Source organism: Crocodylus porosus, unplaced genomic scaffold (assembly GCF_001723895.1).
Source record: "Crocodylus porosus isolate Cpor-Errol unplaced genomic scaffold, CroPor_comp1, whole genome shotgun sequence".
In the NCBI taxonomy this organism is placed as follows: Eukaryota; Metazoa; Chordata; order Crocodylia; family Crocodylidae; genus Crocodylus; species Crocodylus porosus.
The window spans coordinates 112,955,847-112,976,894 of NW_017728886.1; the positions used below are offsets into that span (position 1 = coordinate 112,955,847).

General features: G+C 41.7%; 1 protein-coding gene across 4 annotated transcripts in view; it reads right to left on the reverse strand.

Moving 5' to 3' along the window:
• Positions 1-21,048, reverse strand: part of FHOD3 (formin homology 2 domain containing 3) — a 640,284-nt gene that overhangs the window by 35,480 nt on the left and 583,756 nt on the right. For all 4 annotated transcript variants that reach the window (XM_019540836.1, XM_019540820.1, XM_019540847.1 and 1 more), the window contains 2 exons: positions 4,221-4,411; positions 1,938-2,130 (listed from right to left, as the gene is read on the reverse strand). In XM_019540836.1, the coding sequence (XP_019396381.1) occupies positions 1,938-2,130; positions 4,221-4,411 (384 nt within the window). The remainder of the gene's footprint in view (positions 1-1,937; positions 2,131-4,220; positions 4,412-21,048) is intronic.

The following is a 21,048-nucleotide window of genomic DNA, read 5'->3' on the forward strand; positions in this document are numbered from 1 at the left end:
TACATGAATCTACTTTACCTACTATTACCTAATATTTTAAGTGGTTACATTTTATAACTGTAAATCATAATAAGTTCTGAAGCTTCTATGTGCCACTGCTAGTTGTCCCCAGGGAATGCACATTCCCGTTTGTGGGGATGCGCCCTTTATATGCTACTGCTGCCATTTCTCCCGGTCTTGGGAAAACAGAAGCTCCTACGTGCTTGCTGCTTAATGAACACATACAAAGTACTGATGCGACTTGTAAGATGAGATATTCAATTGTCAGTCCCTCTGGCTAGTATCACAGATTATCCGTTTCAGAATATTATGAAGAAATCAGAGGATAATTGCAGAATAAGACCTCAGTTCCCTAACACAGAGTTTGAAATTGAGCATGTCTTTCTCTGGTATTCTGCACAACTCTAACATTCCCTCCAGGGGAGGCAGATATCCAGAATTTCAAAGGATATTGCCAGGAAAGATCTACAAATGATTGTGAGTCAATGACTTCAATACAATCCCAATTTGAGTCTGATATTTTTTTTCTTGACCTAACTTGCCTGAGCAGCTGGCCATAAAATGGTAATCAGCTCAGGGTTTTCCAGGCCAAATCAGAGGTTGCTTCATATGTGATGAACCACTCATGTCTAATCGAGAATCCAGATTTGGATTTTGAGACAGCTGGAAACTTTTATTAAGTACTGGCGCTCCTTAAAACTTTATTTGGACTGAGTGAAACTGCATCAGCTTAAAAAAAGATAAAAAAATCTGAAGGATTTTAAAGCTCACTCGGAGAAAACTAATGATATTTTTACCAATATAGTGTGAGCACACTCAGCAAAATTTGTCTGAGAACCTAAATTAGTAATCTATGTTAAAACCTGACAGAGGCCTCACATTATTCTCATGTAAATTTTCTTACAGACACGTGTGCTTTACTGCAGAGTAGACTAATGAGCTCCACAGTAAAGCATCATGGTCCACACATACGCCAGTATTAGAGTGCAATAAACTAATTAAGTCTGCCCTAAGGTAATACTGTTGGGGATAGTACTATCTTACATTAGAGTAAGTAATTTTACTGAAACGTGTGTAGATGGTGACAGGGCTGGTTGGGGTACAAGAATGCTAAAACACAGGGGCTGCCTACTGCCTAGCCACACAGCTCCATACTCTCAGCACCGGCATGCCCCAGCCAGCTCCTCCGACACTCAGCGCTGCCACCTGGAGCTCAGGGCTGACTCCTGCCTGGTCCCCGGCTAGCCTGGGCCTGCTCCACCCTGGCTCAAATGGCTGCTGTCCTTGGGTGCACGTGTAGATGCTGCACCTGGCAGAAGTTTCCTCTGGCTCAAACGGCTCCAAAGTTTATTGCGTTGTGTTAATTGCATATGTAGTTGCACCCACAGAGTAATATTTAAGAGCACAGGTTAGAGTTTTCAAAAATAGAAACCTAATGTTATATTCCTAACTCCATTTATTAGCACTTCAATGCATGACCAATATTTTGAAACATGACCTAATTCAGCAGGCCTATATATTTAATAATTTTGGACAATATTTCTCAGGAAACCTGACTCAGTTCCTTCTCTGTTCTTGGCTGAAATGAGATATTGTATATGAATTTGTCCACACAATATGTAGAAAAATTCATTATGAACACTTAATTTTGTTGCGTTTGCAAGTTGGTATGGATTCAGAAGCATTTATAGACAATGACAACCTCTTCCCCCACCCCCCCCACCCCCAAAAAACCCCAAACCAAACAATTGAAAAACCAAAACAAAATCCAGTCTGCTGTTACTGTTCACTTACACGAGAATAGATACGGTACATTATTCCTAGTGGAGTGACTCTTTAATAAAAGGTTAGTGGATGAAGCATGGCAGCTAAACTAACATTTATCAAAAGGAAAGCTTCACAAACTCTTGCTGGGGTTGATATAGTTTGCCACTTACATCTGTGATCATTTTCCCTCTGGTCTTGTTTCTTTCCCTGTGGTTGGCCCGTTTCTGTTTCTGCTGCAAAACTCGTTCCCTCGTGGTGCGATATTCCAGAGCGAATTCACTAATAATTTTACAGAATTTGTTGATGTTGACTTCACGGATCGCATAGGGAGGGTGGCCCATAAACAATAAAAATGAGTGGAACCTAGAAAGCAAAATGAATCAAAATTTTGAACAAGCTTCCTAAAAAAGATTCTAATGATGAAATAAAAAAACTTTTAACATTTCCATGACAATCAATTTCACTTGATCCCCTTATTGTTTTATGAGCTCTTCTCATTTGTTTCCCTGTGCTGAAAAGTTTTCATGGATGCCTTAAAATATTACTGGCACGGTTTATAATTAAAAACATATCACAAATAAAAGACTAGTTGATGATAACTTCATCTCAGCTCAGTTTCCCATGCTGATAAAGGAGATAAGATGTTTACAAAATCCTATTCATTTTATGTTACTAATTTGGCATATGAATTAACAATTTCATTTCAGTTATTGAACAAAATATTTATTATGTTTAAACTCCACTTGTTTGTATTAAGCAACTTCAAAGAGACTATTAGGATGTTGGGGAAAGTCTAGACAAGACGAATTAAGATTTACAGACTAGAAGCACAGGAAGAAAAGTATTTCTAGTTCATCAAAATGACCAGAAATGTTGTAACATCCAAATACTTCAGCTCAGGGTACACTGAGTTCATAGCTTTACTATTGCTTCTTCAGTATTTGCAGCTTTGCTGCTGGTTCTGTGCTTCATTATTCACAACTAATTAAATTTCAGGTCTACATGAATCCACTGTACCTACCTACATGCTAATAAAAATAATTATAACAATGGAATTGAAAGATGTGATGAAATGGAAGAAATATTTTGGAGAGGACTAACAATATTTTAACAGGGTGGCCAGTCCCCTTAAGAGGGGGCAGCCAGCCCTTGTGAGTAGCTGTGGCTGTGGGGAGGTTACTGAGAAAGAAGTGGCTCACTGGGAGCTTAAAAACCTCAGAGATGAGAGCACTGGGACAGCAAACCATAACATGAGAACAATATGACAGAGAGATGGGCTGAACCACTGCTGTGCAAGGGCCAGAGCCAAAAGGGACCCTCCCAGTGTCCGGGACAGGACAACCAGGTTTTTGTTTACTTGTCTTGTTTGGTTGAAGACTACTGATTGGCATGAACTAGCTGAGGAGATCTTGATAGAGCAAGAGTCTTCCTGGAGAAGCCCACAGGTGAGGTGACCCACTTACAAATATATTATTGAAAATATCAAGTATGGGGATGAATCCACTGTTATCCTGTTACAATATATGTGATACATCCAAATGAAAACTTGTGATTTCAACATTCCTTAGCTGCAACTAGGGTACAATTTACCTGGGGGTGGATGAGAATTCATTAAGAAGAAAATAGGCTGGATCTACACCTTTGATTTGTTCATTCACAAGTTTAGGACTGTTCAAATTCCAGAGAAGAGTTGAAACCCATAGATTGTACGTGTATGCAGTAAGTATACAAATACATTGCCTGCATATAGTTGGTATCATCTTGGTAGGCTTATAAAACTAAATTTAGAATTATTATGTTAGCATGGCCATCTCAGAGTACTTTAACTAGAATGTAATGCCAATTATTCAAATGGGATGAAACAGTAATTCTTAAAGAATGAAAAGGCATGATTCTGTCTTCTGGAATGCAAGCTTGAGACACCTATTTATGTATAAAGTACAGGTCTTTGTGCATTATTAATTGCACAAGATATGTACAGTAGCTATTCCAAAGATAGCTACTGTATTCATCCTTTTCTATGGCAAATGCCTCATTAAAGATGAAAAAGATTTGTCTTCATAGAAACTTCAGTATTTTGCCAAAGGTATTTTCTCCTATGCTTGTCTATAAGAATGCAAGCCAATCTCCCCCCACAAAAAGTATTTGCTAAAAAGTAGTAAATACATAATCATCTTCCCAGCATTTTCCACTTGTGAAATCCTGGCCTAATGCAGTGCCAGGCATTTACAAGTGCCCCAGAAATCAAGAAAAGAGAAAATAATTGCTGAGTTTGTTGCTTTTGCTCAGCAGAAATACAATATTTGGTAGAATTCAGGAAATATTTGGAACAAATGAGCATCTCTTATCAAGCCTTCATAACAGATATCTTGGTCAATGTGCTTGTGAGAATGTGTCTTATAGAGAGTTTTAAATAAATCACTGATGGTCCCATCAATGCCCTACTGCTGTACCTGTTAATTATTCTTCTATGAACAATCTTGAGAATTATGATTCTTTCCGCACAGTCTTTAAGAAACTCAGACATTTTTTGCTTCAGCATTGGCTTCATTTCATGCTTTGCTATGGCCTTGAGATGATCCCATGATGCTTTGCACCTTCTTTCCATCTGGCATAAGTTGTCCTGAAGTTGTTCAAAATCAACCTGAAAACAAATGAAAATTTCAGCTATTTTGACCTCAAAACTTACAACACTGACCTTGAGCATCTAAAATGTATAGCCAAGATACAAAAAGTGACTGAGATAGTACTGGTTAGTTATTAACACATAGCCTGTTTCCTACCATCCTGTAGGCATGTGAAGAAGAAATGACTGTACTTGTTTTTGCTATACAGACCCTATAGTCATCCTGTTCCACATGCTAGGCATGTCTATATGAGTAAACATTGTGCATTTACATGTGCAGAGCTATTAGACTGCAGCAAACTAATAAACTCTGTAGCAAGTTAGTACTTGTAAATAGAAGTACTATCCTGCTGTGGAATTTTTTACTTTGCAGCACTGCATGTGTAGATGCAGAACAGGGTGCAACTGTGCCCAGTTATCTCAGGCAGCAGGGGGCCACACTCCTGTCTGCTGATGAGCCACATGGCTGACCACTTTATTGGTGGTGCACACTGGGGTTGGGTGGAGGGTCTGTTGTTAGGTTGGAGGAAAGAAGGGGGTCTGTTGTTGGGAGGGAGGGAAGGAGAAGGATCTATGGTTCTTGGGGTTGTACTGTGGGCTTGAGGCCTGTGGGTGGCTGCCCAGGGACCCTATTGTGGAGGGTGGAGGAGGAGGTGGTCAGTGACCGCCTTGTGGACATGGTGCCCCTGGCCACCACTGTCAGAGGGGGAGCACAAGGAACATCCATGACAAGCCAGGCACAGTCTCCTAGAACAGCATTCTGGAGGCCTGTGTCAGCAGGCTGCAGACTGCTCGGGGCCACAGAAGCATGTGGCTGGGGACCAAAGCATGGGGTAACGTTTGACAGAGTGGGTCTAGCACCTGGGCATCTGCAGCCAGTGCCTGGAGCTCCTCCAGCTGCTGCAGGGGGCAGACCAGGGTAGGAGCAGCCCTGGCCTAAAATGCTCTGCCTTGGCTCAATTTGCTGCTATCCTGGGCACAAGTATAGATGCTGTACCCAGGAGTAGTTTACTGCAGAGCAAAATGCTCCGTGGTTTATTCAGCTGCATTAATTGCATGTGTAGATGCACCTGGTAAGTAGCAGATTAAGGTACTTAAGTGCAATTCTATTCTACCCTGTTGAAGTCCTTGAAAAACTATCAATAGAAACGGTGGGTGGGTTGTTTTCTTTGCTGCTTTTTGTGACTTAGTCTTATGGGGCAGATGACATTATCATCACAAAAGTTGTTGCATTAATCAATTTCCAGGGATTTGAACAGAGTGCAATCATCCACTTAGACACCGAATAGGTCGAATAGAATCTGGTTTCTACTATCAAAAGAATGGAAAATATTTTAAATTTCTGCCCAGCTTCTATAAAGGGATGTAGTAAAGTCTCCTGTTTGCAGTCAACAGTGCATACTACATAAAACAGTTTCCCAAACCTGGAAAGCACATGGACATAGCCATTTCTCCATGTATGGTTTTATTGAAAGGTGATGTTCTAAAGTAAATTGTCTGTTCACATGCCAGAGCTGTATGTTTTATCTTAGGGAAGTGTTATCCCAGCACAAACCTGCATCTCTAGGGATACTATATAACACCATTAGCTGGGAACAAAATCATCATCACAGGTTTCAAAGTCTATGTTAATACAGTTAAGATAAATTATGACATCCTCCAGTAATATTTATCAGGAGGGAAGCCAATAAATTCCACAAGAAGGTGAGCGGGAGGTTGCCATTTACTCATAAACCAAAAAAAGGTGTTCAAATTGCTCTGGTCTACCAAAGCCACTTTGGATACATTACTAAAACAAGGGCAGTATGTAGCACTGGCCAGGCACTGTACAAGCCATGCATACAGCAAATGGAAAATGTATAAATGCCCAACTTATTCTCCTTGCATTCCCCAGGAAAAAGGAATTTATTTGCAAATACCACTTCAAAGCAGAAATGAGCCCAAGCCATAAAATACAGATTTAGACTCAGATTCCAAACACCTCAGAGTTTGAGGATGCTAGAGTCTGGTATTTTGGTCCATTTTTCACTGCAAAAGGGAAAAACAGAGCTCAACAAGGGTTGGGGGAGAGTTCTCTTTGAATGCAGGATAGGAAAAAGCTGCAGCTAGTTGTGTATTCTTTTCAACTTTTCCTATTCTAATCTATCCCTTGGTAGTGTAATTATTTATTGTTAATTGCCTTTGTCATGAAGGAAAAGTACAGCACCACAATACTGCTGTTAGCCTAAAGGCAATTAGCCTACTGCAGTTAACCGAAAGAAACTGGTCCTGGATACACACTCCCTTTTCACACACAATTTAAGTTTGGGATTAGGATCTGAACCTTCCAAACTCAGTCCTCCCTCTAATGCACATTTACTCACATACTCCTCTCCTCCGCGCCCCGCCCCCCCCAAATTAACCTTTTGAAATTAGGGTGCATGCCTTAAGGGAGGAAGCTGATTTTTCTTCACTGGACTAGAAGTGGGAAGACACTGTTGCAAGATGCCTGCCATATCTCTCTCTCACTGTTAACCCTCTCACAGCCACAGCTGCTGTAGTCAGGATTTCCTTCAGTAGTCAGGATTTCCTTCAGTCATCCATGACTGGAAAAATCATTTTTTTTCATTCTGCTGTCCAAAAAAGAAGGTGCATGTCTTATGGGGGAGGAGGGCGGGGAGGAGAGGAGGGGGAAAGGAGGTATGGCATGCAAGAAAAAACTGTAAATGGGTCTCATTCCAAGATCTTGTTTTTAATGCATGCTTGACCCCAGTTCCAATTATAGTATTTCATATAAGCAATACCGTTCGCAGCCATATCCAGAACTTAGTGCTTAAGACCTGCACAAAATGAGGATAGCCATAAGAAATGTATTACTGAAAATCTCCTTGATATAACCTGGCAGTGATTTGATTTATTGTTGCCTTGATTCAAAAAGTGATGATTTTTTTCCTTTTTGCAAGGAAATAAAAGCATCCTTTGACCTATTCTGTGGGCAAGGGAGCTGTGTGCGTGTGGTTATGTTTTTGTTAGTGTGCCAATGCCTATTATTTTTAAAAGTCCTTTTCAGGTCGGTATTTTGACTGTTGGTGGTAAACATATCCTTGCTCTCTACATACCATCAGTGTAAAGTGCACATGGCAGACAAAGATACCATTATTGTGAGTAGAAAACTGGATCCAAGAACAAGCATTTCTATGGTTCAGCAAATAATTTTCCAACCTGGAATGGGAACTTCTGATTACTGCAGGCATTGCCATTAATCCTTCTCTGATCTCACCACAACTTGCATTTAAATCACTGTGATTTATTAGTTATCACTCAGCTATTCTGAGAAGCCGGCCTGTAAAGGTCAAAAGACAACACACCTGGGGAGCAAGGCTACAAAGAGCAGAAAGGAGTTGTCGGCTTCTCCTACAATGACACCTACAAGCAGCCAGTGCAGCCACAAACACTGGTGGTGCTCTCTGGGGAGAAAATACAGCCAGCTCAGTTAAGGAGGCACTGGCACCTTGATGAGAGTTTAAGGCTAAAACCTCTCGTGGAATCCCAGGAGGAGCACAGCAGTGAAAAATACCTCCTGCTTTCCCTTGGCATCACTCTCCACTGGAGCACAGGTGCCCCCACTTGGTGTACTTACTGATGACTGACAGCCAGAGAGACCAGAAAGCCAAGCCAGGGCAACTTGCTTACAAATTCTGTGCATGACCGAGGCTAAGGTAAAAAGGACAGCTTCTAGTGGAGTGTGACATACCTCTACAAAATATAAGGTCCCCAAGGCAGATAGCTTGCCAGAACATGGCTTGAGCGGTTGGTCATTTTTAGCTGGTGCTTTAGGATGACACACATAGAAAATTTGTAGAATATGGGCAAATAAGAGTGAAATGTTCTGTGAGACAACTGCATGTGTTAGTCTGTATTCAAAGTACTGTTTCCCTTATGCACAAGTAAAAGCTTGGAATAAGCAGAGCTTTCACGTACAGTTGGGGTGTCCAGCTTCTCAGTGGCCAAATGCTGTATGCTGCGCAGGCTGCAGACCTCCCCAGACTGCATGCCAGGAAGGACTCCATCCTCCACTATGTAGGCTGTTCAGACTCCCTGAACTCTCCTGCCATGTAGGCTACATGAACTCCCTGTCCCACAGTGAGGCTACACTGTACTCCTCAGGGCAGGAAGCAGAAGCCAGATGAGGGAAGAGGAGCCCAAAGACCCTGGCAGCATCTGTGGGGGTAGTGGGGGGAATGGCGACCAGATGGGAGTCCACAGGCCCCACATGAATACCTCCTGGGCCCCAAATGAGATAGTTCTCATGTCCAGAATCCTCTCCTTAGTAGGTCTGATGCTTGACCCTAGTACTCAAGGGTTTAACTGAAAATGATTTTACACATCAAGTGATATACAGTAAAATACCTCTTTCCCTTAAGCATATCCCATGGTCCAACTAATTCTGCACTCAGCCTACCCACAGATTCTGCTAGCCCCGGCCGCTGGGACCTTGGACCCTTCTCCAGCCTGGGAAAAATCCAAAGACCCTGCCCAGCTTACAAACAGCCCTCATAATATCTCCAGGCCAACCTCCCCTGCCCATAAGCATTATTCTAATTGCTCAGGAATAGCTAGGCTCTTCCTTGGAACATCCATCATTTCTCTGCCTGACGTACCATTTCTCTCAGATGCTTTGCTATACAGGAGTTGATTTCCCCATTGCAGGCAAACAATGCCTTGGATGCCCAACCCAATAATCGGCGTGTGCCTGGAAGTGGCAGTTGTCTTTGCCCTACTTAGCAAGTTACTTAACAGTGCTGACTACTCTCTTTTTCCTTTGGCTAAACCATGATCCAAATTTATAGTGATAAAAGCAATGTAAATAGATTCAGTAGAACATTGCCTTTTCCATAAGACCACATGCACCATGTCAATGAAATAAGCATAAGAAACCATTCATGACACCCCAAGAGCCCCCACAACATAATGGAGTTCATGACAGTCAGCAACTAACTTGGAGGTCACAGAGTAGCTAAACCAGGGTTGGGCAGTTATTTCAGGTGGAAGCCCACTTACTTAGTTCGGCAAGCCATCAAGGGCTACATGACAGGCAGCCAGGGACAGATAAATATTAATTTTCTAAATTTTTTAGGGGTCCTGAGGGCTGGATACAATGGCCCGGCAGGCTGCATTGAGCCCATGGGATGCAGTTTGCCCACCCCTGGGCTAAACCCAGGATCTATAAACCACTCAGTAGGTTATTCTGAGCCATTCATTGGGGCTTCCTTGACTATTCTAAACATTAACATTTATATAATGTATAATTTCACAATCAAAAGCATAGTAACTAAATTATAATTATTTACCGAGGAATGTAGTATTTCTTCTACCCTTAAGAAGCCTATTACTATCCTGAGAATTCTTTTATTTCTTGGGCCTTTCAACATGCGGGGAAGTTTAGCATGAGGTAAAGCTCACCAGAGCCCAATTTTCCTTAATTATAAACTGCAGGTTCCACTGAAAACTGGCATCCAAATGGATTCATATGGCTCAGCGGTTTTTCCTCTTAACTGAGTGGTTTAATAAGTCAGTGACACAAAGAAGCTATTTCGTGTCTTTATTGACAGCATTATTAGGATTTACTAAGTCACTGGGCCAAATTCTCAGGTGCTCTTTCCATGGTGCAGTTATTAATATCAGAGCAAAATAAACACAGAGGCCATGTCCAGACAAGCATGGCTGTGTAGTATGTGGCCCTGCAGACATGTCTACGGGACCACATACCACACATTCAGGTGCTCTCTGTGCTGCAATGCAGCAGCAAAGGGGGGGGGGGGGGGAGTTGACCCTGGGACATCCTAAGGTCAAAAGACCCTGCGCAAAAAAAAAAGTGGGGCAGCACACACAGGGACAGCACACACTGCCCAAAATTGGAACCTGCCCAGCCAGAGCCATACTCCAGCTGCCGGCCAGGCGCTCCAAGCGGCAGGATGACTCTTGCTGCAGCCCCAGGAGGGCCCCAGGACCACAGGTAAGGCTGCTGGGGCCAGCCCAGTGATGGCCCCAGCCTCCCCTGCCCCACTTAGGGTAACCTGCCATGCTTCAGAGGGCAAATGGCACAAGTGTCCTACTGCTAGTTATCCCCTGGGAAACAAACATCCATGCTAATGTGGATGTGGCCAGAGAGGGCACAAATGATGGCCACCTATAAGTTTATCGGGGTGACCACCAGTATTTGGGGGAACGTTTGTTCACCAGAGCACCCCAAGGAATGACGAGGTCAAACGGTTATAAACTACTACAAGACCGTTTCTAGGCTGGACATAAGGAAGAATTTCTTTACTGTCCGAGCCCCCAAGGTCTGGAACAGTCTGCCATCGGAGGCGGTTCAAGCACCTACATTGAATACCTTCAAGAGTAAATTGGATGCTTATCTTGCTGGGATCCTATGACCCCAGCTGACTTCCTGCCCTTTGGCTGGGGAGCTGGACTCAATGATCTTCTGAGGTCCCTTCCAGCCCTAATGTGTACGAAATCTATGAAATCTATAAATTGATACTAAGTCAGAAAAAGAATGAGTTACAACCAACTTGGCACTTACTGAACATGAAACTCAATGGCTACTCTGCCCAAATATATTCTATTAGCTCTATGCATTGTTATACTTCTTTAATATTGGTATTGGCTTGATTTGTGAGGTTATCAAGGTTTTATACTACATAAAGGAGGCAAAAAGGTGCATACACCTTTTTGGGATCCAAGTGAACAAGAACAGATTCAACTAGTTGGATACAGAAGACATTATAGCCGAGAATTATTTATTATATTACATAAAGCAAAAAACATACAACATACTACCCTCCTTTGACCAGTTCAGTGTATACAAGATTCCTAAGACTGAAAAATGGGGCTTAGAAGGTCCTTCTCCTTGTAAATACTTTGGGATTTTTTTAACATTGCATTTTTAAAAAAAATTGAGTTCCATAATGGTAGGGAATGTGGATTGGTTTTCTTTTCTTTTTCTTCTTTTTTTTTTTTAAAAGGGAAACATGTACCATCTCTCCTTCCAGCTGAAAGACCGCACAGTGTCTAACATAGCATTTAAGCTTTTAACTAGGTTTCTCATTAAATTGTGGTTCCACAAAACTAAGGAAAAGGAGGTTCAGAGACATCTGCTGTAACATAAAAGTGTTTTATAATTATGCTGCACTGAACAAAGAAATGAGAAAGATGGTCATTTTAAATTGTCATTACAATTCTATCCCTGAATAGCAAAAAGAAGTATGGGGTAGTCAGCCAAAGTGATTTTGAATAACATGGAAATTTATGTTCAGCTTACTTTTTGCATCAGTTTTACTGATATGCACATGAAAAGCAAAAGTCAGGATGCTACTACCTAATATCACCTAAAACTACCAGCTTAAAAATGAATCTGTTTTCCAAAGAATATAGCAACACACTCTTTAAATCTTGTTAAGCAAAATAAGATGATTTCACATTAGAATACTGTGGAATATCCGTTTATTTTTATTTGTAAACCAATTAAAACAAAAGAAACAACCCAATACATCAGATATAGGTCTGATGCATACTTTGTATTTTGATCCAGATTCATCCACATCCACAGCAAATGATAATACCTCAGACTAATTCTCTTACAATTTTTGTCACACCTTCAGCCAAACATCAATACTGAATCTTCTCAGACACTCCTAACCATAGTTCAGTGTCAGGGGACACCACCAAAATGGAGTTCAAAGATAAATCCCAGTTGGTACAAATCCAAAGCTAACACAAATCCTAATTCCCTAATCAACAGCTTCTGTAAATCAGAAACTCCAATGACCAACTAACATTCAATTTTATTGTCCAATCCAAACCATCAGAACAATTTCTTACTTGAGATCAACATTTTGGGTCCCACGCTTTAAGAAAGATGTGGGCAGTTTGGAAACGGCCCAGTGGAGAACAACAAAAACGATTAGGGTCCCTCAAAAACGTGATTTATGAGGAAAGGCTGAAAGAGCTAGGATTATTTGGTCCAGAAAAGAGAAGACTGAGGGGAAATTTGATAACAGCCTTCAAATACCTGAAGAGCTTTCAAAATCACATCCTGCATCTTTTTTGTAGGTCACTGTAACTTCTGGTATATGTTCTCAGTAACCCTCCATAGTTTTTCAATAGCTAACAATTATCATTTATTGCCACAATCTGGGTCTTCAACCTTTGTCGTTATACTAATGAAAATATTGGCTCCAGACGTTTTCTAAAGAAGACCATAACCTCTGCATTTTGCCTCTTTTTCTTTCAGTGTTATTAACTATACAATCAGCACCTGTTACAAATGACATACTTCATTTTAATTTCATAATGCAATAATAACAACATGTAGTTGAACAGACACACAGCATTTCTCTTCATTTAGACAGTTTATGTTCTACAGCGATCACAGTTGGAGATGTTTATAATTTAGGTTAGACAGGTCAATTCCACATTATTATAGGGATGAGTTTTGATGTGGAACATGGAATTCTCTTCGTCCTGCTTTGGCTCAGAGCCCAGGGGAGTTCTGAGAATGGATGGAGTCACAAATGAGTCTATAATGCTCTCACAGAGCAAGCAGATTATTATACCAAATGTTATTTAAGCATGTCACTGCAGTACATGATAGGCACCTCCAATTTTTCTGCTAGCTACCCTCCTGCTTATGTTTCCATCTGTGAAGATTCTGTTCCGCAAAATATACCACCATTGCCTTCTAAATTTTGTAGCTTAGGAATCTGCATATAATACACCACAGGATTCACTACATATAATTAAGAGTAAATAAAGAAGAAGGTGAGATACAGTTAGTTATTAGACTATGTTTGCTAAAATAAAAGGTAGGGGCACCACTACGTAAATAAATGCTTTTGCCTGCAATTTCTGCTTTATTAATAATGTAAACAAAAGTCCTACAGTAAAATTGAGGGAGAAAAACAGGCAAGGTTCTTTGGATAGATGCGATATCTTTTATTAGACCAACTAAGTAGTTGGGGAAAAGTTCTTTGCAAGCTTTTGGGCAGATACACCCATCTTCAAGCACCAGCAGACTCTGCTTCTATTCTGAGTTCTGAAGAAGGGTGTTTGTGCCCGAAAGGTTGCAAATAATTTTTTTCCAACCATTTGGTTGGTCTAATAAAAGATATCACATCTACCCAAAGAACCTTGCCTGCCAATGTCCCTAGACCAACAACCCTACAACATGGGAGAAAAATAAGCTGATTAATTCCAACAATAAAGTTTCTTTTACAAGGAATAAGTGCTTGTGTTTTCCTTTGAGGGACAAAGAGACCTGTGACTCTATGGGCTCCGATACACATATGCGGAGCCTGCTCTGATGCGCTGCTAATCCAGCACATCATAGCAGGCTCGATTAATTGACTGTGCTGGAGCACAGAAATCAATGTGCTCCGGCAACCTTCCACGTCATGTGCATCAGTGTTCTGGTGCATTTCCATGCTGAAAAAATGGTGGCAGGGTGCTTTGAAATAAAAGACATTCAATGAGCTTTAGTTCAAAACACCCCGCTGCCATTTTTTCAGCATGGGGACACTAATACATGTGACGTGTGGGCACTTTTAATTAGCGTGACTTGCTAATTAAAGTGTCCAGTGCCATGTCCCACAGCACATGTAAAAATGTCCTATATTATTAAAGTTCCTTACCCAAAAGGCATGGCTGTGTAAGTAAGAGCAGCCAAAAGTAGGACACAACTTATGACTGATAAGAAAGGTAACATGAGACTCACAGTCCATTGCCCCAGGGAGATCTGAATTATGGTACGTGTTAATGGTTCAACTAAAAACAGCAGACAGATATATATCGTCAACTTCTGGGGACACAATCTGGTCAAATTCAATCTTGGAAAATATTTCTGAGGACACAAGGGGTAAAGTCTTCCTGAAAATCCTTCAGGTTTACGTGCCTAATTCCCATATGAGCATTTGAAAATATCCTGTAAAACTTCTGCAACAAAGAGCAACTTTTGGCTATATGAAGTCAATGCTGGTTAGGTTTTAATGGATGTAGCATGACTAGATCTAATGTTTCACCAATATCTGAAATCAGAAGAAAGACACCATAACACTGTATATTCCCATAGTCCAGGTTTGGATAATTATATCACTTGAGTTTCAGAGCAAAGAGTGAAAAGGAATGAGCTGACACCCTGGTAGATTAAAGACAATGGAAAGGAGAAAGTTGGATGACTCAAGGATTTCATAACAAGAATGGTATGCCACTTTCACTTAAGCCACTGGCTATAATCTGGTACAAGACAACAAGGAACAGAAATCATCATCATTTAGTAGGTTTCACTGGCACACAGGAGGGGAGCCAGAAGTCTTGGTCTAAGTTTTAGTGGAAAGGTGAAATAAGTATTTTGCTCCCAGTGCTAGCATATGAATAAACAGTTACTAATGGTCATAAAAATAACCAGGGTGTATGGCCGTATAGTAGAAAAATAGACAATGTAGGTCTATGGCAAACTGACACAGCTTTCTTCAGTGAGAGTCACAGCAGTGCATCCAAAGGAAAGGTCAACTCAGCTGGCAGTCATGAAATTACTGTGATGTGGGTCCCAGGTTTCAGAGATGAATACATCTCTATATGGACAGTTCTCATAAAAGGTGAAAAGCAGAATCTCCCTGAAGTCAATTATGAAAAATTGGACACCAGGATCAAGTCACTAATTAATAATGTGTGTGACCTTCAGTGCCCATTTACTTATTTATACCGTGTTTGTCTCCGTTCTCTCTTTGCAAATTCAAAACTAAATTAACCAAAGGATCTCTTCACAAACTTTATGCAAAAGCCTCCATGACCAGAGGCTGAGGAGGAACAATCTCTTATCACTGAACATCAAGCTAGTTCAGCCCAGCTTTAAAGGGGAATTAAGGAAAATAATAATGTATTCATTTAACTTGTACCTTCAGTGAATCAATAAACTATCACTGCGTATCTATTGCAATGTTACTGAGTTCTAATCTGCTAGCTGGCAGTCAAAACACCTACATTTCTCTCTTACTATCTCACATAATTTTTGTTGTGGAAACTTTCTTTATCTTTCCATTTCGCTAAACAAAGTACCTGTTTATATGCTTGCAACTCATATCATAAGGGACACTACTGCCACATTAACACTATATCTACACAGACACAGTTGGTTCAAATTTCCTTTGGAGAATTTTTCTCTTTTTTTGAACTTAAACAACATATAGAAAATATATTTTATTGGGCACTGAAATTACAAACCAACAACTCTAGTGCATTGTGAGTGAAGTTACATGCTGCACTTAGACAGGGGTAGTCAACCAGAGGTATGTGCACTCCTGGTGGTACTTTGAAAGGTCCCAGAGGGTATGCAGGGGTGGGCAGGGACGAAGCACCACCGCCCCACACCACTGCCTCATAGAAGCAGGGCCGGGGTGGGGCAAGAGCAGGGCTGCACAGATGCCTCACTGCCTCTGATTGCCACCCCACCCTGTGTCCAGCCACTTGTCACTCTCCCTCCCCATGGGGGTACACTTATTAAAAAGGGGGATGCTGAAGCTACACTTATTTAAAAAGGTTGAAAACCCTGGACTTATACCATAATAACGGCACTTAAAATGTGAATGTCTGCATGTTAAAGCTCATTAACTCATGCTAAGTGCCCTATAAGCATTTCAGTTACACTGTTTAGGCAAGGGTTAACTCTGGGCTGTGCTACTCGGCTCGTGTTCAAGTAACTTCAGTCTGCTCCATGGATATAAAATGAGCAATATGCAATCCTCCAGCACCCCACGATGCACCACTCCTGTTGCGTGGACAAACTTTTCAACCTCCCAAACTCTACTCCCTCCTCCCCAAAGTGTCCTGGCTCCTAGTCACATTCCTACCTGCCACCCCTCTAGTGGCAAGTCAGAGCTGTGCAGGCAAGAAACAGTATTAACCCTTAACGTGCAACTGCTCACATCATGTTCTAACTTTAACACCACTTAATATTGCACAGATTTAGTATAGTCTAAGTGTAATGTAACTTCACCCCGGGACAAGGTTGGAGAATCATTCAGAAAGACAGCCGGGCACAACATGATCTTTCAATTTTTCCCCCACTATAGGAAATACTTCTTCTACTTAAGGTCAAATAAAAACAAAGCCATAACATGCGAGAACAGCATTTGCGTTTCTCCCACTTCCTTTCTCCCCACAAGTCCAAGCTGAGTTATCTGGCTCATGCTGCAGCCAGCTGCAGACTTCCTGTTCCCCTGAGTATGCGTTAGTGAGATCAGCAATTCTTTCCTGACAGCAACTGATGCTCACTAGTCAGTGCTGCTACTGTTTCATCATGCTTTTCTTTTTAAAATTCCTTGCTTCCCCACTGTTTCATATTAGTAATTAACTGAAGGATTTTCCTACAGGAGTTAAACACAGCCAGGAAGTTTGGTGCTTTATAAATGAATGACTTAAGGGGAGGACAGGACAATTACAAATTACCCTTCCAGTGTTGGCCTCCTAGACCTTTTGATGCATGAGAAAAATCATTCATGGGATGAAAAAAAAGAACTCTTAATAAGGATTTTTTTTTCATTGGCATCATTAAACTGATAAAGAGATACCAGTGCAGACATCCCAACTCTTTTTTGAGCTGGGAGGAAGAAATGCTACAAACACCACTGATGCACATACAGATCCAAAGGTCTATAGTTCTGCCTTTATGTTAGATGTAAAGATAATGTGGCACTGTTAACAGACATATAACTTTTATGTTTAAAACAGTGAACAAAAGCCAGTTGTAAGGTATATCAATGGCTCTAAGGGTTTAGGCAGGGGTGGGCGAAGTCCAGCCCATGGGTTGGCAGTGAACTCCATTTCCCAGCAGCCCCTGCCCACAAGGCTGGGAGCCGGTTTCCATAGACACCCCAACTGCACCTGTGCTGTGATAGCATAAAGCAGGGGTTGCCACAGAGATTGGCCCCAGCTGCGCTGGCAGGGCGTGCAGCAGGGGAGCTGCTCTGGAGCCACTGGGATCTTGCAGTGGGGGAGGCTTGGGCCAGGGCCAGGGCAGAGCTTTGGTCTGCAGCCTGCATGCTTTGGGGCAGGTAGCGGATCATGGCTCTGCCCTGGCTCCTTGCAGTGGTGATAGTGTACGGTGCAGAGCTGCGATCCACTGCCTTGAGTGCCCCTGCCTGGAGCATGCAGGCTGTAGACTGCAGCTCTGCCCTGGCCCCAGACCAAGTTGCCCCTGCCACAAGATCCCAGCGACTCTGAAGCAGCCCCCTGCCCTGCCCTGCTGCTCCCTGCCAGCACGGCTGGCACTGGTCTCCATGGCAACCCTGGCCTTGCACTATCACAGGGCAGGTGCAGCTGCAGTCTCCAGGGAGACCAGTCCCAGCCATGCGAGCAGGGGCTGCTGGGAAATCAAGTCTGGCTACCAACTGGATCCGCCATTTTGCCCACCCCTGGTTTAGGGATTAGTGCCTAAAGAATTATGTTATTTTTTTCTTAAAATCAATATTCTGAATATACATTATTGTATACTTATGCTTTTATAGACTGTATATGTATATATATATATATATATATATATGCTTTGTACATACATTCATTTCATCTGTCAAATCCTTTTGGTTGAACTAGCCTGTTTTTTACAAACCAAGTGAGAAGAAATGGTCCCTGGGAAAGGAGAATCTGTTTTTCAACTGGACAAAAATTATTTAACTTTAGGGTTTTAAAGGATGCTTACAGATGAAACAGGGCACAGAATTCAGTGGAAAACTCAGTTAAATATTTATACTTCATTGATGTCAGTTTTACTTATCCAAGGTTTTATATACTCTCAGTGAACATCCCAAAGAAGAGGGCAGTTCAGAAACTTTCCACATGCTAACTTTCAGATTTGTGGCAGCCAAGACCAAATGGAACTGAAGCTTCTAAAAGTAATGTATCATGGGTACAATATATGCTGGACTATCCCAAAGAGGAAGGCCTTAGGCATCCCAGGGATGGTAAAGGCTATAATTTCTCCTAATGTCACTTTGTCTGGCCTTTTGGAACATTATCTGCTTTTAGCAGAGCGACTCAGAGATCAGCAAACCACAAAGTGAAATGCTGGGTTCAGTTCTATATTGCCTTGGGTCTAGAAACTTTTAGAAAGTGCTGGTGTTTAAATCAGATGTTCTTCAACTTCTCAAACTGTGGGTCGGAGATCTTGTTTCAGTGCCCATAGATAAAAATCTGCTGTAAATTTGGAAGATTAGCTCTTCTCATGCCTTCCACAAGAGTCTTTATTCTTTTAATGATTAACCCACAGTTTAATTTGTGGTTTAATCTCTAAACAAATAAAGGAAACAAAAAGCAAGAATTAAATGAGCATTGTTAAATGTTGTGGTAAAAGAAGCTATTTGAAGAAAAGAGAATTTCTGGGGAGAAATATGTAGGTCTGCTAGGTCATCAAGGATTAAAGGGAGAAAATAAGGAAAGAACAGATATTATTGAGAAGCTAAATTATTTTTTTCTTCACTCTTCATGACAGAGATGTTGGAAGAATACCTATTTGGAGAGGGTGCCTTTTTGATAATAAAGATGAGATACTATTAGGGACTTAAGTGCTAAACTTCAGGTTTTAGAACAGAATCAATACATAAAACTTCAACAAATACATGTGAGCAGATAACATATACCCAAGATTTTGGAATGTACTTAAAAATGAAGGGGCTGAATTGTTTGCAAAATGATGCTGTTTCTCATTAACATCAACTACTATACCCGAGGATAATTAATCTTTTACATAAAAATGGTTAAAGGATCAATTCATGGAATTGCAGGGCTGTACATTTATCCCTTATCTCTTGCTAAAATGGCAATGAAAACATCTGGAAGTTCATATAATCATGGGCTAAATACAGACATTACACATAAACCAGTATCAGCGACTGAAAACCAGTCTACACCTAAAACAGAATAGAAGTTTGGGGCACGTAGACTAGTTTAAAAAGCCAGATCCCAGTCTAAGACCTTGATTGATGAGGTATCAGACTTAATCATTTTAGATTAGATGGGTCTATCAAACTTCTGTGCCAGAACCCATTCATGTTAACCTAACCAATTCGTGTTAGGTTGCTGTCCCTTTGCATCCCAGGAATGGCATCCCAGGTACGGCATCCCAGATACTTTGCAGCTCCCTTCACTAGCCCCTCCTCATATGGAGATACACTAGCACTCACAAAATGCTTGGCTGCTCAGGGGGGCAAGGGTCTTGCAATGGGCCGGGGGGATAGGGGTGCTCTGTAGAAGGACTGTGCCCTTTGGAGGTTGGCACCAGTGGCAGCTGAGGGTCCTGATCTTTGCTTCTATGAAACACCTCTATCCCTGTTGTCTCCTGGGCTGCACCAGTGCATCCTGCTGGTTGCCTCTGGTGCTGAGCTCCAAGAACCTTAATCCTTCCTTCTAGTGCCCCTATCTCTGCTACCCAGTGCAAGCCCTCTTCTCTCTCCCCCGCCGCCGGCTGCATCAGCACATCCCGCCAGCTACTTCTGGTGCTGAGGTCTGGCAAGACATGCCTAGCATGGCCTGGGAGTCTTGTGCTGCGCAGCAGGGACATAGGTACTCTGCAGAAGTAAGGACTAGGCTCCTTGGTTGCCACTGGTGCTGAGCTCCAAGGGGCCTGATTATTCCTTCTACAGAAGACCGAGACAGACCTCATTGGCTGCCATGCACACAACACCAACCCACTGCCGTCATTGTGGACACTCCCCCATGCCCAGCCCTAGGCTTTCAGGAGAGCCCCAGTTCATCTATGCTCAGCTAACTTTCACAGTCTCTGGCATACTGGGAGATATGCAGCAGCATCCCTTGCCTTCTGGTCTTGGCTAGTGCAGGCATCTGCATGCCTCCGCCCATGCAAAGGGCAAATGCGTGTTGTGTTTGCTCCTGATCCAAGCTCGCAGCATAGAAAAAGCCGTGTAGATGTAATCGATTCTGCCTTGGACTTTTTGAACGTCTGTACCAAGCCATAAACTCCATACAGCATGGGCACTGTATCAGAAAAACACAACCCAATAGTCTATTGGAAATATATGAATATGTCAACAAAACTATTGGCAAATAACAGAAAAATAAAACTAGTTTAGACTTTCAAAGGGCCTTTGAGAGAGCCTCTCACAGGAAGCTATGAATACAATTAAAAAAAAAATTGGCTATGTGGGTCAGAGACTGAAAAAGGACAGAGACAAACACGTAATTTTCACTGGTTAAGAGTGGGATGCCCTACGATTTTATAGTATATATTTATAATTTATTTGGAAAAGAGGGAGACAGCACTGAAGGCAAAAACTGTAGATGAGACAAAGATGAGATTATTCAGATTTTAGAAGCCTAGTTCTCTTCAATTCCTAGTGGTTAATGTAGAAGATGGGGTAACATTGTACCAGATAACAGTCAATGTTTAAAAAGGCAAAATGAAAATGCGAATTTATAAATAATATAAACCACACATACATCCTACTGGGTTGTCTGGCTATCATTGAGGACATTTAATAAAAACTACTATCAGAACTGCATAGGCAGTAAATACAAACAAATGGACAAACAGCTGCAGCCTCCAATCAATCAAGATACATGTCAGGGGGTGGGTCCGATGATGCCGCTACAGAGGCCACAGTCTCTAC